Source organism: Lactuca serriola, chromosome 9, assembly GCF_051521515.1.
Source record: "Lactuca serriola cultivar US96UC23 chromosome 9, Lser_US96UC23_V15, whole genome shotgun sequence".
In the NCBI taxonomy this organism is placed as follows: domain Eukaryota; kingdom Viridiplantae; phylum Streptophyta; class Magnoliopsida; order Asterales; family Asteraceae; genus Lactuca; species Lactuca serriola.
This window is the reverse complement of record NC_136416.1, coordinates 71,651,283-71,673,414: the sequence shown is the minus strand read 5'-3', so window position 1 is coordinate 71,673,414 and position 22,132 is coordinate 71,651,283. Positions and strand designations below refer to the sequence as shown.

The 22,132-nt window shown below is 37.8% G+C and overlaps 1 protein-coding gene across 1 annotated transcript; it reads left to right on the top strand.

The window, feature by feature from the left end:
- Positions 1-12,143: 12,143 nt before the first annotated feature.
- On the top strand, positions 12,144-14,132 carry LOC145074037 (transcription factor TCP19-like). Its single transcript, XM_079020482.1, has 2 exons — positions 12,144-13,479; positions 13,726-14,132. Exons 1-2 carry the CDS (start codon positions 12,383-12,385, stop codon positions 13,751-13,753), a joined length of 1,125 nt encoding a protein of 374 aa, XP_078876608.1. The 5' UTR covers positions 12,144-12,382; the 3' UTR covers positions 13,754-14,132.
- The last annotated feature ends 8,000 nt before the right edge of the window (positions 14,133-22,132 follow it).

The following is a 22,132-nucleotide window of genomic DNA, read 5'->3' as shown; positions in this document are numbered from 1 at the left end:
CTTGTAATCCCCCCCTTTGAAAGCATATAAAAGTATTTAGACTAATTAAAAGGTTGATTTAGGGGTATGAAACTCACTTGAAAGTTTGAAGATAGCGAGATGGAAAACCGGGCAGAGTTTCGTCTCGGGAAACGGATTTTCCTCGGGGTTCTCGGGAATCTCGGGAGTAAAATCGACCTTCGGGACTTGAGCCAAAAAGACCAGAGCTTCGGGTTTGAACGGACACGGAAAACGAGGCAAAGTTGGGAGAGAGAGAGAAGAGAAATGAACCCTTTCTTTGGAAACCCTCGCATTCTATTTATAGGAAGGCTGGTCTGCCTCGGTACGCGGGGCGTACGCTCGTACGCGCTGCGTACGCGTACGTCATGCATGACCGAAGCCTCGACTGCCTCGGTTCGGATGGGACGGGTTGTTGGGTTCTCGGGTCGGATGGGACGGGTTGCTGGGGAGGTGGGTCGGATGGGACGCCGGGTCGGATGGGACGTCGGGTCGGACGGGTCGGACGGGTCGGATGGATCGGATTCCTCGGATATGGCGACGTGGACGATCCGAGGCCAATCCTCTCGGTTACGCGGGGCGTACAGGAGTACGCAGCGCGTACTTCGGAGGAGGATGCTGACTCCCCTTCGGATAATATCCGAATTTTGAATTAAATAAATAATTAATTTATTTAATAAACTTCAAAAATCCATATCTTCTTCATACGAACTCCGTTTTCGATGGTCTTTATATCCTCGCGTAGGTGAGACTACGCTCTACAACTTTCGTTTAGACTCCGTCGGCAAATTCCAAAATTATATTTTTATTATTTATTAAAAATTCATCGTGTTTAAGGAATTTCTTAGAAAATTCATAACTTCTTTATCTGATGTCGGTTTTTGCCAGACTTTTTACCGCTGGAATACCATTGTCGAGACCTTCGATTCTCGTTTAGGTCATTCCGGCCAAAAGTCGCTCGATCTCCGATTCGAGTTTTTAGCGGTCTGTTGCTAAGCCGAACTTGGAAAAATCACATCTTCGCTATATGAAGTCGGATTTGGGCGTTCTTTTCACGTACGATTATGTTTCAAAGACATTTAATCATAGAAGGAAATTAAGTAGAACTTATTTATACATGTTATTATGAAAGTAACTTTTTATTATTCAGAAGTGGTTACAATACTTGACCCATTATGGTCGTTACAAAGAGTTGAAATATCGGGTTGTCACATCATCCCCCCGTTAGAGAGAATTTCGTCCCGAAATTTAAAGTAGTAAAGATACTAGTGAACATGAAAGAGATGAGGGTACTTTTGTTTCATCTGATCTTCGCGTTCCCATGTGAATTCGGGTCCCCGCTTGGCGTTCCAGCGAACCTTCACGATGGGTATGCGACTTTGTTTTGTTTGATTGACCTCTCGGTCCATGATTTCTACTGGTTCTTCCACAAAGTTGAGGCTCTCGTTGATCTCGATCTCGTCGAGTGGAATAACAAGAGTCTCGTCGGAAAGGCACTTTTTCAAGTTTGAGACGTGGAAGGTTGGATGGATGTTACTAAGTTCGTGCGGTAGGTTTAGCTTGTAAGCCACTGGGCCGATTCTGGCAAGAATCTCGAAAGGCCCTATGTATCTTGGATTTAGTTTCCCACGCTTTCCAAATCGTATTAAACCCTTCCACAGTGAGACCTTTAATAAGACGCGGTCTCCTACCTGGAATTCCAAAGGTTTCCTCCTTTGGTCAGCGTAGCTTTTCTGTCGATCTCTTGAGGCCTTCAATCGTTCACGAATCTGAACGATCTTTTCTGTTGTTTCACGTATGATCTCCGGACCTGTGAGAGTGCTTTCAGGAACTCTTCCTCTAGCTAACTGGGTATCGCCAACTTCAGTCCAGCACAGAGGGGATCTGCACTTTCGACCATAGAGGGCTTCAAACGGAGCAGCCTTTATGCTTGTATGATAACTATTGTTGTATGAAAATTCGACAAGGGGTAAATGAATATCCCATGCCTTTCCAAAGTCAATCACACAGGCTCTCAGCATGTCTTCTAAAGTTTGTATTGTTCTCTCACTTTGTCCGTCTGTCTGTGGGTGGTAGGCTGTACTCATGTCTAGCCTAGTTCCCAGGGAACTTTGTAGTGACTGCCAGAATCTTGAAGTGAATCTACTATCTCGATCGGAGATAATGGATATTGGAACACCATGTAGTCGTACTACTTCCCTTAAGTAAGTTCTTGTAAGCTTCTCCATTTTGTCAGTCTCTTTGATGGGTAGGAAATGTGCGGATTTGGTCAACCTGTCGACAATGACCCATATGGTATCGAGTCCACTTGTCGTCTTGGGTAACTTGGTTATGAAGTCCATAGTAATCCGCTCCCATTTCCATTCCGGTATCTCTGGTTGTTGTAGTAGTCCTGACGGTTTCTGATACTCGACCTTAACCTTAGCGCAAGTAAGACATTTACTCACGAAGGTAGCAATTTCTGCTTTCATGTTAGGCCACCAGTATAGTTTCTTAAGATCCAGATACATTTTATTTGAACCCGGGTGAACGGAATATCTTGAATTGTGAGCCTCGGTCATGACTACGTATCTGAAACCACCATGATTTGGGGTCCAGATTCGGTCCATGAGATAGTAGGCTCCGCCACCCTTGACTTCTAAATTCTTCTCCATTCCTCGCAGGGATTCACCCGCCACATTTTCAGGTTGCAAAGCTTCCATTTGTGCTTCTTTAATTTGTGTGGATAGGTGGGAATGGATAGTCATGGTCAGAGATTTGACCCTCCGACCAGTGTATTCCTTTCGACTGAGGGCGTCGGCTACTACGTTGGCCTTGCCAGGATGATAACGAATTTCGCATTCGTAGTCATTCAGTAACTCAACCCATCGTCGTTGTCGCATGTTGAGTTCCTTCTGATCGAAAATGTGTTGAAGGCTCTTGTGATCGGTGAATATAGTACTCTTTGTTCCGTATAAGTAGTGCCTCCAGATCTTCAGAGCAAATACCACTGCTCCTAACTCGAGGTCGTGTGTCGTATAGTTCACTTCGTGTGTCTTAAGCTGTCGGGAGGCATAAGCGATAACCTTCCCTCTTTGCATAAGAACACAACCAAGTCCTTGATTTGAAGCATCGCAATACACTACGAAGTCTTCTATCCCTTCGGGGAGGGATAGTATCGGTGCGGTGCACAAGGCCTGTTTCAGTGTCTGGAATGCCTTCTCTTGTTTCGCTTCCCAGTCAAAGGCCACTCCTTTCTGGGTTAATGAAGTAAGAGGTTTCGCAATGCTCGAAAAGTTCTTTATGAATCTGCGATAGTAGCCAGCTAGACCTAGAAATTGACGAATTTCTGTAGGTGTCTTTGGTGCCGACCAGTTCTCAATAGCCTTAATTTTGGAAGGGTCCACGTGTATACCTTTCTCGCTAACAACGTGACCTAAAAATTCGACTCTTCGAATCCAAAATTCGCATTTAGAGAACTTCGCATATAGTTTCTCCGTTCGCAGTGTTTCTAGGACTTTTCGTAGGTGTTGACTATGCTCTTCCTCACTTCGAGAGTAGATAAGTATATCATCGATAAAGACGATGACGAACTGATCCAAGTAAGGGCGGCATACCCTATTCATTAGGTCCATAAATACTGCTGGTGCATTAGTTAATCCGAACGGCATCACCACGAATTCGTAGTGTCCATAACGAGTTCGGAAGGCTGTCTTTGGAATGTCCCCCTCTAGAACTCGTAATTGGTGATATCCGGATCGCAGGTCTATTTTGGAGAAGTAGCTCACCCCTTGAAGTTGATCGAATAGGTCGTCGATACGGGGTAGAGGATAGCGGTTCTTGACAGTAAGTTTGTTCAGCTCTCTGTAGTCGATGCACATACGGAACGATCCGTCTTTCTTCTTTACAAACAAGACCGGTGCTCCCCAAGGCGAGAAACTTGGTCTTATGAATCCTTTACGAAGGAGTTCATTAAGTTGGCTGGAAAGTTCCTGCATCTCTGCTGGTGCAAGACGATAAGGCGACTTCGCTACTGGGGTAGCTCCTGGAATTAAGTCGATTCTAAACTCGACTTGGCGTTGCGGTGGTAATCCTGGCAGTTCTTCTGGAAAGATATCGGGAAAGTCGCGTACTACCGAGATGCTCTTGATGTCCTTCAGTTCTTGACTTGTATCGACGATGTGCGCTAGGAATGCTCGACAATCCTTCCGCAAGCACTTTCGAGCTTGGATGCACGAAATGATGCGAAGGTTTGCACTAGATTTGTCGCCGTAGATAACTAATGTTTCGTTGTTTGGGAGGTTAAGACGGACTGCTTTCTCAAAGCACATGATGTCGGCGCGAAGAAGGCTCAACCAATCCATGCCGACTATGACGTCGAAACGTTTAATTTGAACCGGCATGAGATTGATTGGGAAAGAATGGCCGTCTAATGTTAACGTACAGCCCATGTATATGCAATTTGTGTTTTCGGTTTTTCCATTGGCCATCTCTATAGTGAATGATTTTTCTAACTTGCTAGGTTTAGGTTTAAGTAAATGAATAAAGTTTTGACTCACGAAACTTCTCTCCGCTCCACTATCGAATAATATGCATGCGTATGAATTATCGAGAAGGAACGTACCAGCAACAATAGTTGGGTAAGCTACAGCTTCGTTGTGGCCTATTGCCAAAACTCGTCTCACACCTCCGGTGCCTGCTGCCTTAGGACAGTTTCTGTGGTAGTGGCCCACCTCGCCACAACCGTAGCAAGCCTGCCCTACACCCGCACCGGGAACTTGAGTGATCGGCTTTGCGGGTTCCTTGCAGAAACGGGCTGTGTGCCCTTTCTGGCTGCAGTTGGCGCACTGCATAGTTCGACAAGGTCCATGGTGGTGGTAATTGCATTTGGTGCATTTTGGGAGGTTGCCTATATAAGGCTTTGTTGGGTAGGTATTTATAGGGGCTGTAGCAGGTACAGTGGCAGCATTTACTGACACCAGCTGTTTCTTTGCGGATTCTTGGGAAGATCCACCCTTCCCTTTAATCCATGCCCTCTTCCTGCCATTGTTGTTGTTGTAGTTGTTGTAGTTGTTGTTTGCTTTCTGTGGGGCTGGTGCAGAAGTGGTTGAGTTCTGATGACCTCCGTAGTCGATCAGAGATTGTGCCAGTTCCTTAGCACTTTCAAAGGTGTCAGGTTTAGAAGCTAACACGCTTGATCGCATTTGGGGCGTCAGTCCCCAGATGTACCTTTCTATCTTCTTGCTCTCGGGAGCAATCATATCTGGACAAAGGATTGCCAGCTCGCAGAATCTGTTGGTATAAGTAGCGATGTCAGTACCCACCATTCCGAGAGTCCATAGCTCGTGTTCAAGCTTTTGAATTTCTCCCCGTGGGCAGTATTCTCTCATCATCATGGCCTTCAAGTTCTCCCAGCTTATGGAGTTCGCCACGATTAGGGTGAGTACTTTAACGTGGCCATTCCACCAAGTTAAAGCTTTATCGAGAAGGGTGAAGGTTGCAAATTTGACCTTGCTGTGCTCGGGGCAGGAGCATATTTCAAAGACTGCCTCCGTCCTTTCGATCCACTGCCTCAGGGCCATCACACCACCAGTACCATAAAACATTCGGGGCTTGGCATTAGTGAAGTCCTTATAGGTGCATTCCCGAGGTGGTCCATGACTCTCGCCATGGTTGGATGGGTGTGTGCCAGATCCCGAGCCATTAGTACTTGAGTTATGGATCTGTGACATGGCAGCTGCCACTGCCGCGGTGACTGCTGCTTGAAACATAACAGCATCAAATTGAGGTGGTGGAGGTGGTGGTGGTATAGGTGCTTCCTCACCGTTGTTTCGCCTTGGATTCCTACGCGGAGGCATCCTTCAACTATAGATTGAAAAGACAAGGATAAGAATTCATAGAATGGAAAAATGTATGTGTCTCATGAACTAAATCGCTATAGTTCAACAACAGATGAAAGTATGAGTCTTACAATAGAAGAATGAAAGTTATTTGTAAGACTGAAGGTATGAAACAAGTATTTGGGGTTCTCAAAGACCATTCAAGGTTCGAACGAAATACTCAACATAGTAGTAATAGTGCCACTTATATTAATATAAAAGTTGTTACAACGATCATGAAAATTTGACCCCCATAAGGGTCTCCGATTACAAAGTTCGAGAAATTTAAAGACTTTTAGCCGAGGTCCTAAGCTATAACAAAATTTGAGTCCTAGACAAGCACTACTTGCGTCGAAGGTTGCGCTTGGAGCTTGACTCCGTATCTGATTGCTTTGACTCCATTAGACGCCTATCGAAAGCGGCTTGTTGTTCCCTTAGTTCGGCGAGGGCTGCAATCATTTGCGCTTGAAACGATTCAGCTTGGAATTGGGCGTTGTCTTGCATCTTGTCCAGCCTACGGATGTCAGAAGTGTGAACCTGCACTTCCACGTTGATATCCCGGAGTCGACTAGCTTGTACTCCAGACTGATAGGACTGATTGGCTAACTTACCCACCATTACCGGGAGTGCTCGATCAGCCGAACCTCCGCCGCGGACATCATAGAAGTCCCGGCACATGCCGTAGGGAGGGCGTAGGTTTTGCTGTTGGCTCCAATGGTGGAGGTGACTTCCCCAGACGGGAGTCGGTCCTTGAAAGTTCCTTACGAAGACGGGAGGTTGAATGGGTGGTGGATCGATAACTTCCGGCTCTGAGTCGGTACCGGAGTCATCACCCACTTCTATGGGTTCCTCGTCCTCTTCGGGATCATCTTCGATCCATCCTCCGTTGCCTTGGTTGGGAAAGTAGGGGTCGCCAGGGTGGTGAAATCCAGCCATTTGACTGTACGAGAAAAAGGGGTTATAAGAATTGAGTAAAGCCGGAACATGTAAAACATGTAAGTTAAACTAGTTTAGATAGCAAATACTCCTATAGTAATTAAGTGCTTGTGTTTGATTCTTGTATTGGTTTGGTAAGTTTTGACTTGTTGCTTACTACGATCATTCCTCGATATACGTTGGTCCAATCTTGGGCAAATATAGTTGATCACGCTATATTTGTCCAAAATCTGATTACATATATCGAGTCCCAATCGTAGTGTCAACTTGTCTAAATACTTGTATAGTTGTATAACATGAAAATAGTTCGTGGTATGCATGTATTTGTACTTAAATGAACTACCAATTTAAGTTGAATGAAATGCTGCTTAAGTGTAAAAAGAAAATTTGTTTTGTCAGAGAGTATTAGTCCCTTAAGCATTTATAGTTTGTATATCTTATGTGGTTCGATATACTTAGTTCACTATAAACATTGCTCTGATACCAATCTGTCACACCCCCAAACCTGAACGGCGGAAACGTTCGGGGGCGGATGACTTCATGTGGTAACGTAACAAATGAATACATAGTAAAGAAAGCAATACAACCATCATATATATAATTGAAAGTTTACATTTGTCAAAAGTTACATGATCAAAACTCAATTACAATATGATGTCAAAATACGAGATTAAACTGGCGCCGCAGCATCCCTTCATCAAAAGCGAAATGAATACCTGAAATTACTGATTCCCTGGGACATACAAGTAATTTTGAAAGAGTAGATCAGCATTTAAGCTGGTGAATTTCATAAGTATTTAAGTGACAATGTTTGAATGAACTGAAATGTTTTATCTTCGTTTGTTTGTGGTTAGAAAATCCAATATTTTCTACTAGTATAAAAGTAGCCTTCACTCAAGACCAATGTTTGTTTCTAAAATGTATGTAAATGTAAAAGAACCAATGAATTTGAAAACCTTGTAAATCAATGCATTTTAATACCCCTTGTGAGTTTTATAACCATACTATTGACTCTGAATGCCTATACACAATGTTCTTCAGGCGTTGAAATGTTATGACGTTTGTCACCCCAAACGGTGGACTGCAGCTAACAGTCAGGGCGCGGGTTTGTCAAGCCCGTATAGATCTATACACAAACACCATGCTCCCCCTCCAAGGGATTCTGGTATATAATACAGGACTTGAAATGTGTACTCGAACGTACATGAAGTTAGTGTCTCACAAATCCGTGGTATAAAAACAGATCTACTTGTTAAAATGTTACGTTTGTTCTTGTACACGAAAGTGAACTTCTTGAAATATGTGATTCTACTACATAAGAGTTAGAAATTTGTTTCGTAAAACCATACCTATTATAGTTTCCAAAAAGCGTGTCTTGTTTGTTTAGAAACATTGAGAAAAGGAATCGCTTGTTTATGAAAGTATAGATTTTTGGGTGTAGAGTCTAGGATAGACAAGAAAAATCTCAGAACAGATTAGTTTATATATGCATTACAACAACATTATATTTTTAAAAGGGAAAATGCTATTGTGACATATGTTATATATATACATATATACATATATACATAAGTCCCTTTAAGTGTTTATTAATAGCATGTGATTTGAATATATAACAGTATATAAAAGAATTTCTTTATGTAACGCACGATAATACTCGTGTGTTTTACTTGTAATCCCCCCCTTTGAAAGCATATAAAAGTATTTAGACTAATTAAAAGGTTGATTTAGGGGTATGAAACTCACTTGAAAGTTTGAAGATAGCGAGATGGAAAACCGGGCAGAGTTTCGTCTCGGGAAACGGATTTTCCTCGGGGTTCTCGGGAATCTCGGGAGTAAAATCGACCTTCGGGACTTGAGCCAAAAAGACCAGAGCTTCGGGTTTGAACGGACACGGAAAACGAGGCAAAGTTGGGAGAGAGAGAAGAGAAATGAACCCTTTCTTTGGAAACCCTCGCATTCTATTTATAGGAAGGCTGGTCTGCCTCGGTACGCGGGGCGTACGCTCGTACGCGCTGCGTACGCGTACGTCATGCATGACCGAAGCCTCGACTGCCTCGGTTCGGATGGGACGGGTTGTTGGGTTCTCGGGTCGGATGGGACGGGTTGCTGGGGAGGTGGGTCGGATGGGACGCCGGGTCGGATGGGACGTCGGGTCGGACGGGTCGGACGGGTCGGATGGATCGGATTCCTCGGATATGGCGACGTGGACGATCCGAGGCCAATCCTCTCGGTTACGCGGGGCGTACAGGAGTACGCAGCGCGTACTTCGGAGGAGGATGCTGACTCCCCTTCGGATAATATCCGAATTTTGAATTAAATAAATAATTAATTTATTTAATAAACTTCAAAAATCCATATCTTCTTCATACGAACTCCGTTTTCGATGGTCTTTATATCCTCGCGTAGGTGAGACTACGCTCTACAACTTTCGTTTAGACTCCGTCGGCAAATTCCAAAATTATATTTTTATTATTTATTAAAAATTCATCGTGTTTAAGGAATTTCTTAGAAAATTCATAACTTCTTTATCTGATGTCGGTTTTTGCCAGACTTTTTACCGCTGGAATACCATTGTCGAGACCTTCGATTCTCGTTTAGGTCATTCCGGCCAAAAGTCGCTCGATCTCCGATTCGAGTTTTTAGCGGTCTGTTGCTAAGCCGAACTTGGAAAAATCACATCTTCGCTATATGAAGTCGGATTTGGGCGTTCTTTTCACGTACGATTATGTTTCAAAGACATTTAATCATAGAAGGAAATTAAGTAGAACTTATTTATACATGTTATTATGAAAGTAACTTTTTATTATTCAGAAGTGGTTACAATACTTGACCCATTATGGTCGTTACAAAGAGTTGAAATATCGGGTTGTCACAACAATGCCGGCCCACCAGTAGGAGTTGTGTGTTAGATGATTGTCTTTGTGATATCATCTAGTTTTGCTACTACCTGATATGTTATATGCTAGCTTGATGGGTTATACTAGTAGAGTTCGGTTGTTAGGATCGAAGGGTAGTCAGACACCCCAGATACGTCTGACAGTATGTGATGTCATGATTATATGCTAGCATGATCTGAGATATGTGTTAGGGGTAGTATGAGGGGAACAGTCCCCGAGTTCAGTTGTTAGGACCGAAGGGTAGTCAGACACCCCAGATATGTCTGATAGTATGTTATGTTATGATATGTGATAGCAGTAGTGGTAGGGGTGAAACAGTCCCCGAGGTTCGGTTGTTAGGACCGAAGGGTGGTCGGCACCCCAGAATGGCCGCACGGGTAGGACGGCACCCCAGAATGGCCGCACGGGTAGGTCGGCACCCCATAATGGTCGTACCAGGTAGGTCGGGCACCCCAGAAATGCCTGACAAGTATGGTATGTTATATGATTGTACTGTATGTTATATGATTGTATGGTATGTGGTACGTTGGGGGAACTCACTAAGCTTTGTGCTTATAGTTTTCAGTTTTGGTTTCAGGTACCTCTTCATCAAAGGGGAAAGAGCTGGCGCGATAGCGATACATCATACACATACACTATTTTCCGCCTTACGAGATTGTTCTAGGATTTGTACTCTGATATTCAGTTGATTTCGTATTTTGGTTTTTCAAACACGATATATGATTGTGGAATGATTTGATCAGATAATGTTTTATTTACAAATGCTTTCCAAAGTATTGATTTAAAAATGAAATTTTTGGACGTGAAAATTGAGTTGTTACAGAATTACACCATGGACTCTAGATTATTTACAATATAAAACAAATACAAAACTATAAAATTACTTTAACAAGAACTCAATTAAACAAAAATCTCCAAACTTGAATATTGAGTTTTTCTTGTACAAATCTATTCCACCTTGCTGACTCACTCATAGTAACATGTATGAAATCATCAATATTTTATGTAGAAGAGTTAACGAAGAACCCCTATGTATTGTCAACGAAGGCAAAATATTTTTCCATAAAACAATTGATTGTCATTAATCAAATATATATATATATATATATATATATATATATATATATATATATATATATATATATATATATATATATATATATATATATATATATATATATATAGGTTTATAGAAAATAAAGGGATCGGGAGCTACTCCTAAAATACACATTAGAAGGAGAAACCGAGGCAAAAAACGCAACCAAACTCGAAAATTGCAACCCCCTCATTGCATCGTCAAACTACTTTACATTGTAGTATACTAACTTTGGTACCGCGTTTTGGAATACATGTGTTACGGAAGAAAGCAATAGAAAACAATAAAATGACATAAAGAATTTATATGGTTTGGTCGATGTGACCTATGTCCACATGCAAGAACCGAAGAAGTGTTCTATTATTAGATTGTTTCAAAATGATTACATTGGAATCTCTAGCTATGAATCTTAATAAGTGTAAAACCCTAGCAACTATAGGACCAAACACATATACCGGTAAATCCTCGATAATTAAACATGTACATATCATAGGGGCTTGGCTCCCTCGCACCCCCATGAGATAAACGTTTGTCGAGTACGACTTAGGGCCTTTAGATCCTAAACCTACTTCAAACACTTATCTCATTGATATATGATATTGAGTTTTCTTCATTTCTTTTTAGATTGGATTTTTTTATTTGGGTCATCAAATTTCAAGACACAATTTGACAATGTTTTAATAAACATGGTCAATTCTAAATGTTGGAATTAATTTTGATTAAATCCACATGTCAATTATAAATGTTGAAATTAGTTTTGTCCGAACTCTCTTATGCATGTCTAGTCTCATCAAATGCCAATCAAAAGCTGTATCATCTTCATTATATTTTTTCGTTTCTTTTCCTAAGAAAAAAGAGATTTTAAAACATTTTCCATTTCCTTTATTAAAGGTGTTTATAAATCTAAAACCTTGTACCTAGTACCCTTTTTAGGAAAAACAACATAATGTTTATAGAAAAACAACTATGGTCGGGTATTGAGGATGAAAGGAGTCGGAAACCATTGTTGTCGATGGAGATGTCAAACCGTTCTTGAAGAAGATTATGAAAAAAAAAAATGAAAATTAATATAGAGAACCGGATATATCAAAACAATAATAATACATCATCAAATTCAAATATTTAAATAAATATAAATTAAATAATACTTTATAAACATATATGTACATGACTATATGAGTATATGAATCACCTTTATTTTCTTATTTTCTTTTTTCATTTTCTTATCTTGTAAACGGCAAGAATAATCCACAAAACTTACGTGTAGTCCCAACACGTGTCACAACACCAGGGCAAGAACAATCAGGATAAAATCCAAGCCGTCGATATTTGGCTATATACATTCTTAGCATCTGAGGGTCCCTCTTTCAGAAAGGATAAGTGGGTCTGCTCTTATCTAGGGTTTGTTCCCATTTTCTTCATCCCCTAATTCTGATTATAATCTCAAAATCTCATTTTACTACACTCTTTTGTGTTTGATTTCAATCCAAACCCACAACCCAGATCACCCCTGTTCTTAATTTCCCCAAATTTGATCTCTTAATCTGTTTAATTTCGTTTTGTTTCAGAAAAGTTTTTGTTCGGATTCTTCATATATGGCGTTGATTGATAACAGGAGTGTTGTTGAATCAGAAGATGAAGAAGAAGACGGTGGCAACACCGCTAAAATTTTGTCAGCATCTGATCCGTTACTTGGTGATCCGGCGGTGTATACTATTACGGCGGTGCCTCACCGTCATGACTCGCAGCCTCCGATTGAAGTTAATCTGATGAAGGAAGAACCACCGGAGAACGATTTGGATGGTTCATTACCTGTAGCTATCGTCCCAATGCCAACATCTAATAAACAGATAACGGTGGCGACGCCGCGGAGGGCGAATAAGGATCGTCACACGAAGGTGGAAGGCCGTGGCCGGAGAATCCGCATGCCGGCGGCGTGTGCTGCTAGAATATTCCAGTTGACACGAGAACTAGGGCACAAGTCTGACGGCGAGACGATTCGGTGGTTGTTGGAGCACGCCGAGCCGGCTATCATTGAAGCCACCGGCACCGGGACGGTGCCGGCGATCGCTGTTAACGTTAACGGGACGTTGAAAATTCCGACTACACCAAGCAATGCAGCAAGCGACGGAGAAGGTGGTGGGAAAAGACGAAAAAGGGCTTGTAACAGCGAGTTTTACGACGTGAATGATTCAGCTTCTTCCAATTTTGCCCCTGTGGCCCCAATAGCCCCACAAAGTCTCGTCCCCGTTTGGACCATGGGCGCAGCACCACCCACCGGCGGTATCCATGGCGGAGCTTTTTTTATGTTTCCACAGAGTGGTGCCACGGCCATCGGACCTTCCTCCGCCAACCAAACCCAGTTCTGGGCCATCCCCGCCGGCGCAACACCCGTTTTCAATGTCGCTGCAAGGCCCATTTCCAGTTATGTCTCCGCCATTCAACCCGGTGAGCATTCCGGCGGCGGCGAAATTCAAACACCGTCACGATCGGTATCATACAACAGCAGAAATGAAAATAAATCAGGGAAAGTTTCAACAACCATGGCACCAAGTTCAAGTTCAGTGTCAACGACGACGACAACAGCTCAGATGCTTAGGGATTTCTCATTAGAGATTTACGATAAAAGGGAGCTTCAATTCATGGCTGGTTCTTCTTCAACAGATGAAAAGCCATCTTCAAAACCTTCATCGTAATTCTCCTAACTTTTTTTTTTTTTTTTTTTGAAAATTTAACTCTTATTAGAAAATTAGAATCACAAGATATTAATATAAATACTTGTTGGTTGATGTAACTTTTGTCTGATAATGAATTCATAGGAGGAGGTTTATGGGTTTATAAAATCTAGAAGAAAAAGTTTACTTTTTCTTTCTCTTTAAAGCATTTAGCTTTTAGAAAGCGTTCTAAATTATAAAAAAATTGAAATTTTTAAAAAAAGGAGAAAAATTAATTTGGTGATCACGTGAGTGATGGGAGATGGCACGTGCGGTAGTGGGGTCCACCATGTAGCCATGTGACGGCCTTTTCCCTAGGTGTGGGAGCCATTTTTCTAGCTTTTGAGGCGGCTGCTGTCCACATAAAGCTAATTTTCCGGGGTAATGTGGGGACCACAAAGGGGTGAGTGTTTCCGGTTGTGACACGTGGAAGGATGCTAGCTGTAAAAGGATGGGAGGTTGTGTTGTGTTGTGTTTGTGGGGTCAAAACAGACGTCTCGGTGCTTTGATATTTAAGCATCGCACCGTGTTTCTCTATCACTATCTTTTGTTTGAGAATATGTTAAAGAATGAATAACTAAAAGGTTAAATTTTAGAATAGTTTTTATATATTTATAGTTTTTATTGAAAAGTTATTTTAAAGTTCTTGAAAATTAATGATAGTTTGAAGTATATCGTATTGACTTGTTTTGGAATGTGTTAAGTTATATTTGAGTGGATGGTGAATTGTTTAGGAGTGGAGTGCTTTGGTATAAAATGTTTCGAACATGATTGGAGTTTATCAATATAAAACATTAGTATTTTGTGTGATTTTACTACACTAGGTGTGAGGCCCATATATTATATGAGTTTATTTAAAAAAAATTAAATATAAAATTTTAACAATTTGAAAACTTTAAATTTATAAGAAAAATAAGAAATTTTTTGAATTATTAAAATTAATGAGACGTTAATGCATTAGATACATTACATATATAAACCATTTTCTAATAAATACTTTACATATATATTACTTTATATATTAAATGTGGATTTTAATTTAATAAAATAAAAAATACAATAAAATGACAAGTGGAAAATAGAAAATTTTAAAATTTCTAGAAAATGTCATGTGTCCAAATGAATGAGAAGAGGACATATGGCAAAGTCATTTTCATTTATTAGGGTAGATTTATCTTTAATTATTTATATAAAAAAAGTCAAAACATACATACTCATCACACAAGGGGACGCCAATGTATTGTGTTGATAAATTGACATCTTATGTATATCTTTTATAAAAACAAATCTATAATTAATTATTTATAGCTAGTTTTTTTTTTCAAAAAACAAAAAAAAATCAAACAATAAAACAATTAAATAATTTAAGTAAGGTGTCTATCGTAAAAACTAGTGTCTTTTTAGCTAAGTCTTATAAAATAAACTTTTTTTTTCATAGAACAAAAGTAGATAAATAATAGGGAAAATACCGGTAATAGTCAAAAAACAGGGGGTAATTTTAAAATTTAGACATGAAAATGGACATTTCCGGATATAAACATGCATTTCGCGGAGCCACCTCCGTGGTATCTACTATAACTCCGCAGAATCTACTGTAACTCTACGGAATGACAAAATCGTAATTAAATCAACGAAAAAAAAAAACTCAAGATCCATTCCGCAGAGCTACAGTAGATTCCGCGGAGCTCCGCGGAGATATAGCTCCGAGAAATGGATCTTGAGGGTTTATTTATTTATTTTTTTCCGCATCAATTCTTCGGAGTTTATATTCATTACCCAACTAATTATTTTGAAAAAAAGATTATCATACTATCATAATATTTTCTTGAAAATAATTAGTTGGTGAATAAATATAAACCCCAAAGAATCGATCCGAAAAAAAAAACCTCAAGATCCATTCCTCGGAGCTACCTCCACGGAATCTACTGTAGCTCCATTGAATGGATCTTGAGTTTTTTTTTTTTTTTTTTTTTTTTTTTTTTTTTTTTAAATTTATTTATTTTATTTTATTAATACGTTGATTTAGTTACGATTTTACCATTCCGCGGAGCAACAGTAGATTCCGTGGAGCTACCTCCGCGGAATGCATGTCTATAGCCGGAAATGTCCATTTTCATGTCTAAATTTTGGAAATAACTCCTATTTTTTTTTTTTTGGCTATTGCCGGTATTTTCCCAAAATAATAACTTAACACAAAGCGATAATAATTCTAATTGCCATTTTCTTTGGCGAAAACCACAATTGTTATGACCAGATGTATCCTGTACTAATTTTATCATTCGAGCAGAGAGATATCTATTTGGATGTTCGGGGTAGCCCTTGCTACTCCTCAAATTTTTGTCAACTAGTTTTAAAAATTTTGATTTATTTATTTATTGGTGCAACTAGCCAAAAACAATCAAGTAAATAATCTAAACTAAAAGAGCCTAATGTCAAAGCATAGTGGCCCTAAAGGTTTAATCAATTTGGGTCTTGGGATACCCTACTTAGTCGATCTGGGGAACAAACAAAACAAAACAGAACTCCAAGCTTGTATACTCATCGCCGCATGCCTCTACTTTGCCCACTGCCCCACTCCCAACGACTTTAGATAAACTTGGTCTAATATTGTGTATGGTATATTATTCACAAATCACAAATGAGTGTATATATATATATATATATATATATATATATATATATATATATATATATATATATATATATATATATATATATATATATATATATATATATATATATATATATATATATATATATAATGTGGATGAACAATTATTGCGCGGACGTCTGGACAGTACGATTCTATGAGAATTATTAACAGAATAAGTTGTTTGGTAATACGAATACGTTCAACCTTACAAAAATATCGTCATTTTTATGCATTCTCAGTAATTTTTATATATAATGAGACCACTATATTTTGTGAGACGGGGAGACGTAATTTTAGCCATTTATTTTGTAGATAAAAAAATCATTTTTAAAATGCAAAATAATTAAAAATATTCGAAAAATAAATTTTAAAATATTATTTTCGTCACTTTTTCTACCAAAAAAAATAAAAATAAAAATAAATAAAAAACTTATCGTTTTTTTGTAATATCTGTAAAATATTTTAATAGAATATTAGAATATTCTAATTGAATATTAGAATATTTATATATATGACAAATCTACTAGAATACTAGAATATTCTAACAATCTTAAAATCACATTTAATTATTTATAGTGTAATATTCTATTAGAACATTTCACGTATTTTTCAAAAAAAAAATGATATTTTATTTATTTATTTATTTTTTAGGTAAATAAAATGATTAAAATAATAATTAAAAAAAGAATTTTCGGATTTTTTCTTTTATTTTGCATTTTAAAATTATTTTTAGATTATGTCTCACGGTCTCACAAAATTAACATGGTATCAAATGAACCTATATATATATATATATATATATATATATATATATATATATATATATATATATATATATATATATATATATATAAATTCAACGGTGACCACAAAATACCTATAGTCACTGTTTTTATTTATTATGCACTCACCTGATATAGGTGGAAGACTCATGGATATATATATATATATATATATATATATATATATATATATATATATATATATATATATATATATATCCATGAGTCTTCCACCTATATCAGGTGAGTGCATAATAAATAAAAACAGTGACTATAGGTATTTTGTGGTCACCGTTGAATTTTTTTTTTCAACTAAACGTTGTCAATTGTTATGATTAAACCGATTATGTGCCACTATATGTAAACAATAGTCAAGATATACCATTAAACATGCGATTAAAGATAATTTATTCTCACAACTTAATTTTATTTGTGTCTAAAAATAAATAATGAATACAATATATAAAATGTGACTATAAGTATTTTGTGATGAAGATATATATATTTTTTTGTGTTGATAAGGTACATAATAGTCATAATAACAAATAAATACTATCACTATAAGTACTTAAGGTAACCGTTGAACTTCTTGTGGGTGGCTAAATGTAAACATTTGTCACCGTACATGAAAAAACCCATAACTCTAACTATTTTATAATGACGATTAAATTTGTGATTTGTTTTTAAAACATAACAATAGTCACAATAAAATATTAAACATGTGACTACAAGCTCTCGATAGTCATAATAAAATAAAGAACATGTGAATATAGTTATTTTATGGTCATTGTTAAATTGTTTGTAAGTCACTAAATGTACACAATAGTCATAATATAAGAATATAATCGTGAAAAACTATTCTATGGTGACATTTTAATTTGTGAGGTATTTGTAAGCCTAATAATTGTCACGATAAAAGATAAAAACCAGTGGCTAAAAGAATTTTTTTTGGTAACACTTTACCTTCTAACTCGTGTCAAAAGGTATACGATAGTCATAAAAAAATAGTGACTATAAATATATTATTGGTGATAGATTATCAAAAATAAGATTTGTACAACTCCAAATATCCCCAGCATATAGTGACTATTTTTTTTATCTATATCAATAATTTTTTGTGGGTTAAAGGTCACCATAACTTATCATGACTTAAATGATATTTGTCATTCTTTGAAAGGAAAAAAAAAAACTGTCACAAAATGTCTATTATCACGTTTTGTTTTTGCATCACCAGATGCTATATTTGTACCAGTGTTATATGCACTTAAGAGAGTTGGCCTTTTAGAAATCGACAACAGTGATGGTTATCATTGTTAGGGAAATCCTAGTTTTATGGTTATGAATTTTTGTTAAAACCACTTGTTTATGAAAATGCGTTGTTTGCATTCCTAAATGTTTCAACAAAATAGAACCCATTCCTTAAGCACTTTATAATAATATTTGTAGAAATTATGTTCATCTACTTAATGATGGACGAAGAACAATAGAGATCATATGAATAAATACTCAAAATATTCAAGAGTATAGAGGTCTTAAGGTATGTGTATTAAAAGTGTTCAGTGATATTTTAGGCAATATAGTTATAGTTTGATGATATTGCATCAATAGGGTGGTTTAGATCATTATGAAATCATATTTAGGACACATATCTCAGATTAATGATGAACTAGACTTACATCTATATAGACCATGTGTATAGATCATGCGATTATTTTAAGCTAACACCATCCGTTAATAGGGTGCAACCATGTGCCGACTAAGAAATAAATTATTTAAGAGTAAATGATGAACATATATAATTGAATAACTATTTATAATGGGTATGTGGGTTCTCTACATTGTTATAACCAAGTCATAATGAAACATACTCAAATGAGATGACACTATATTGAAAAAATGATAAGTGATGATACCATGAATTTGAAGGTCCTTGACACGAAGAATCCACTAAAAATGTTTACCAAGCTGGCGACTATAGAGAAGTTGACGCTATGTATGGATTCAAATGGCTTCCAAATACTTGAAGAGAAGGCGCAAGCTAGAGGTAAGGGTTTATAGAGCTCGGATGTCAGTAGATTGACCACACAACCTCCAAGTGAGAGATTGTTAAGTTGTGAGGTCTAACATTCCGTTTGAGCTCGTTGCTGCTATATAGATGAAGCATAGGGTCCTAATGAGCAGGAATAATGTTTTTCTCAAAGATGTGTTTTAGTTTTGTAAGTTATGAAATTGCAATACATCTTGTATCCCCGACGTTCGTTATTACTTGCAATACATCATTAGAAGCCCACATGGCCATATATAGCCCATATTCCATCAATTGTCGTTTGATATCTTTCTTTTTGGCCGAGTGCCATTTTTTCTCCAATTTTCACATTGACCTCATTTTGTGAATTATGAATCGTTATTGTCGATCTGTGGTATTACTCGGTTTATGATATTAGAGATATCATATTCAGGTGTGTTTTTTTAAATAACAATATTAGAGATATCATATTCAGGTGTGTTTTTTTAAATAATATATGGTTTAAACCTTTAGGAGATTATAATCATCACATTAGAGTTTAATTGTGAAATAAAGTTGTTATGGATCCCAAAAACCATACTAAAATTTTTTATTTTCAAATGAGGGATAAACCATTTTTCGATAGAACATAACTCATAAAAATATTGTTTCAAAACCATATCATAAAATCAGTGTATGAAAACATAGTATCTCTAAAAAAACATGTCAACCACGGGATGAAGTGTACAATCAAGTCTTCTTCTTCCCACGATCCTCTGAGGTACTTGAAACATTTAAATTCACAATTACATTTAAATCCACAATTACATAGTACGCACATATGCGCCGTCAGTCTGACTGGACCGTCTCGCAAGGCCTACAATATACTTGGATTGGTCTCTTGAGCCTACAACATATATTTGGACCGTTCTCCTGAGCCTACAATATAGGGCTATACCGCTCTCCTTAGGCTATAGTATCAACTGGACCGCCCAAGTATCTTGGCCTACAACACAGAGCAGGACCACCTCAACCCAACCATAATTTGTAGACACATGCAACAAACAAACAATAACCAGCAAACACAATAATCATGATAGATCTACCAGACTAACATATCGCAATAGCATAACAACATCATTCACACAAGGATACATATTGTAGTACAAAATATAGTGAGGCAACTCACCTCCCAGGATAGAAAACAACAACACAATTCTCACGAAGCAAAGACACGTGTTACGAGCCACCTATACAACAATAAGAAGTATACCCTCAATCTACAGTCTAAAAACCCCAGGTTAGCCAAAAGTCAACTTGGTAAAAAATTCAAAAGTCAAAGTCAACAGTAAAAAACTAACTCAGTTGGCCATCACATCATGGCCAAGCATCTGCCACATCATGACAGCCTCACTACAAAACCGTCGTGAGAAACCCCATTCACCATAACGTGGTCAGCATGTCGCCACGTCGTGGGAACTAGTACTGGAAAGCTTAATGGATTACGACCTTAATCCATTAATCCACTCACTCATCTCTACCATAAGGCTTCCTTACACCCAATTATCTCATAAAAGTCTTTTTTTTTATGGGTGTGCATGTCGAATGCATGCATTGAACTCTAGTTAGGTCAAAGATGGAGAACATGAGGTCAAAACCTCATGCATGGGACCAAAACACTATAAAATTTCAGATCTGGAACATGTAACCACAAAGGGACCTCAAGGATCCATAAAGTTGCCAACTTTATGGAATCCATCCACTCAAAACCACCTTAAACATGAAGAAAAGAACACAAAAGTTTAGATCTAGAAGGATGGCACACAAAGGTAGAAACTTGAGGACTTACAAAAGTCCAAAATGTATGTAAGAAGGTGATGAAGCGATTTTCTTGTTGCATATATGCACCAAGATCACATTCTTCTTCTTCTTCTTCTTCTTCAATACCACTAAAGAGCTTCAATAGGTCAATAATAGATGTTAGGGTTGTTTTAGCTTGAAAATTAGGTGATGGAGGTTGAGGGTGAGCAAATCCTAGCCATCATATCCCTTAAATAGGTCTTAAACCTCAAAAATTTAGGGTTTACATCTTGGCCTCCACCACGTCATGGCATCCAAATTAGGGTTTCCATTCTCATCCAGCACCATATCATGGTGTTTCCCCCACCACGTAGTAGGCACCCCAAACTCTACATTTGAAGTCTTTAAATGCCAAAAACACAAGATATATTTACCTAGAACGGGTGTTACAATTCTCCCCTACTTGAAATACATTTTTTCCTCAAAATCCTTAGTTAAAAACATATATAGGTAGTGCTCATACATCTCCCCCTCGAGCTCCCAAGTCCACTGTCAACCTTTCTAATACTGCCACTGCACCTTGACCAATGGCACCACCTTGTTGCACAAGGTTTTTATCTTCCTATCAATAATCCCTATTGGTCTCTACATGTAGTCTAGGCACTCGTCGTCCTGGATTTACTCCAAAGCGACCACTTCTGAGTCATCCACTAAGCACTTTTTGATGGGTTTTGATACAAAATATGAGTATGTTTTTCATAAAAAAAACAAACCATCAATGATTCGTTATAAAGGTTAGAATCAAACAAAAAAAACAACCAAAAAGTGTTTTAAAATGTCAACCTTTGAAGCCTTTGAACCAACTTGGTTTTGGTGTGTTGATGAAGATAGCAAAAATTCAAGAGTAGAATTTCTCAATGTGTATCCACTATTAAGAGTAAGGCACTTGTAATGCTAGTTTCATCTTGTATAAAGTACTTCTTAAGTCATTAAGCACTTAACTCAAATAAGCACTAAAGAAGAAGCACTTTAAGCCAACAAAGGCTTGCATAATCTTCAAAAGAACTTAAGAGTAGATGCATCATGCATTATATGGTTTTAGTAAGAGAGAATATGGAAGAGAAGAGTGATTCTAAGACTAACACAGTTAGCCAAAATTCATGAAAGACACATCCTTTATATACTCATGCAAAAGAAAAAGCAAAAGCAAAAGTAATCCATATTATAATATAAAGTAATGACCTTACTTTAGAGTCATGGGGGATATGAGAGGAAGGTTGAAAAACAACCTCCCATACCCTTCGAAACTTTCAACTATACCTTTCAAAAGAGGAAGAGTTCTTTAATTTTTATAAATTCAAAGTTTATAAAATATTAACTTTGACTTTAGG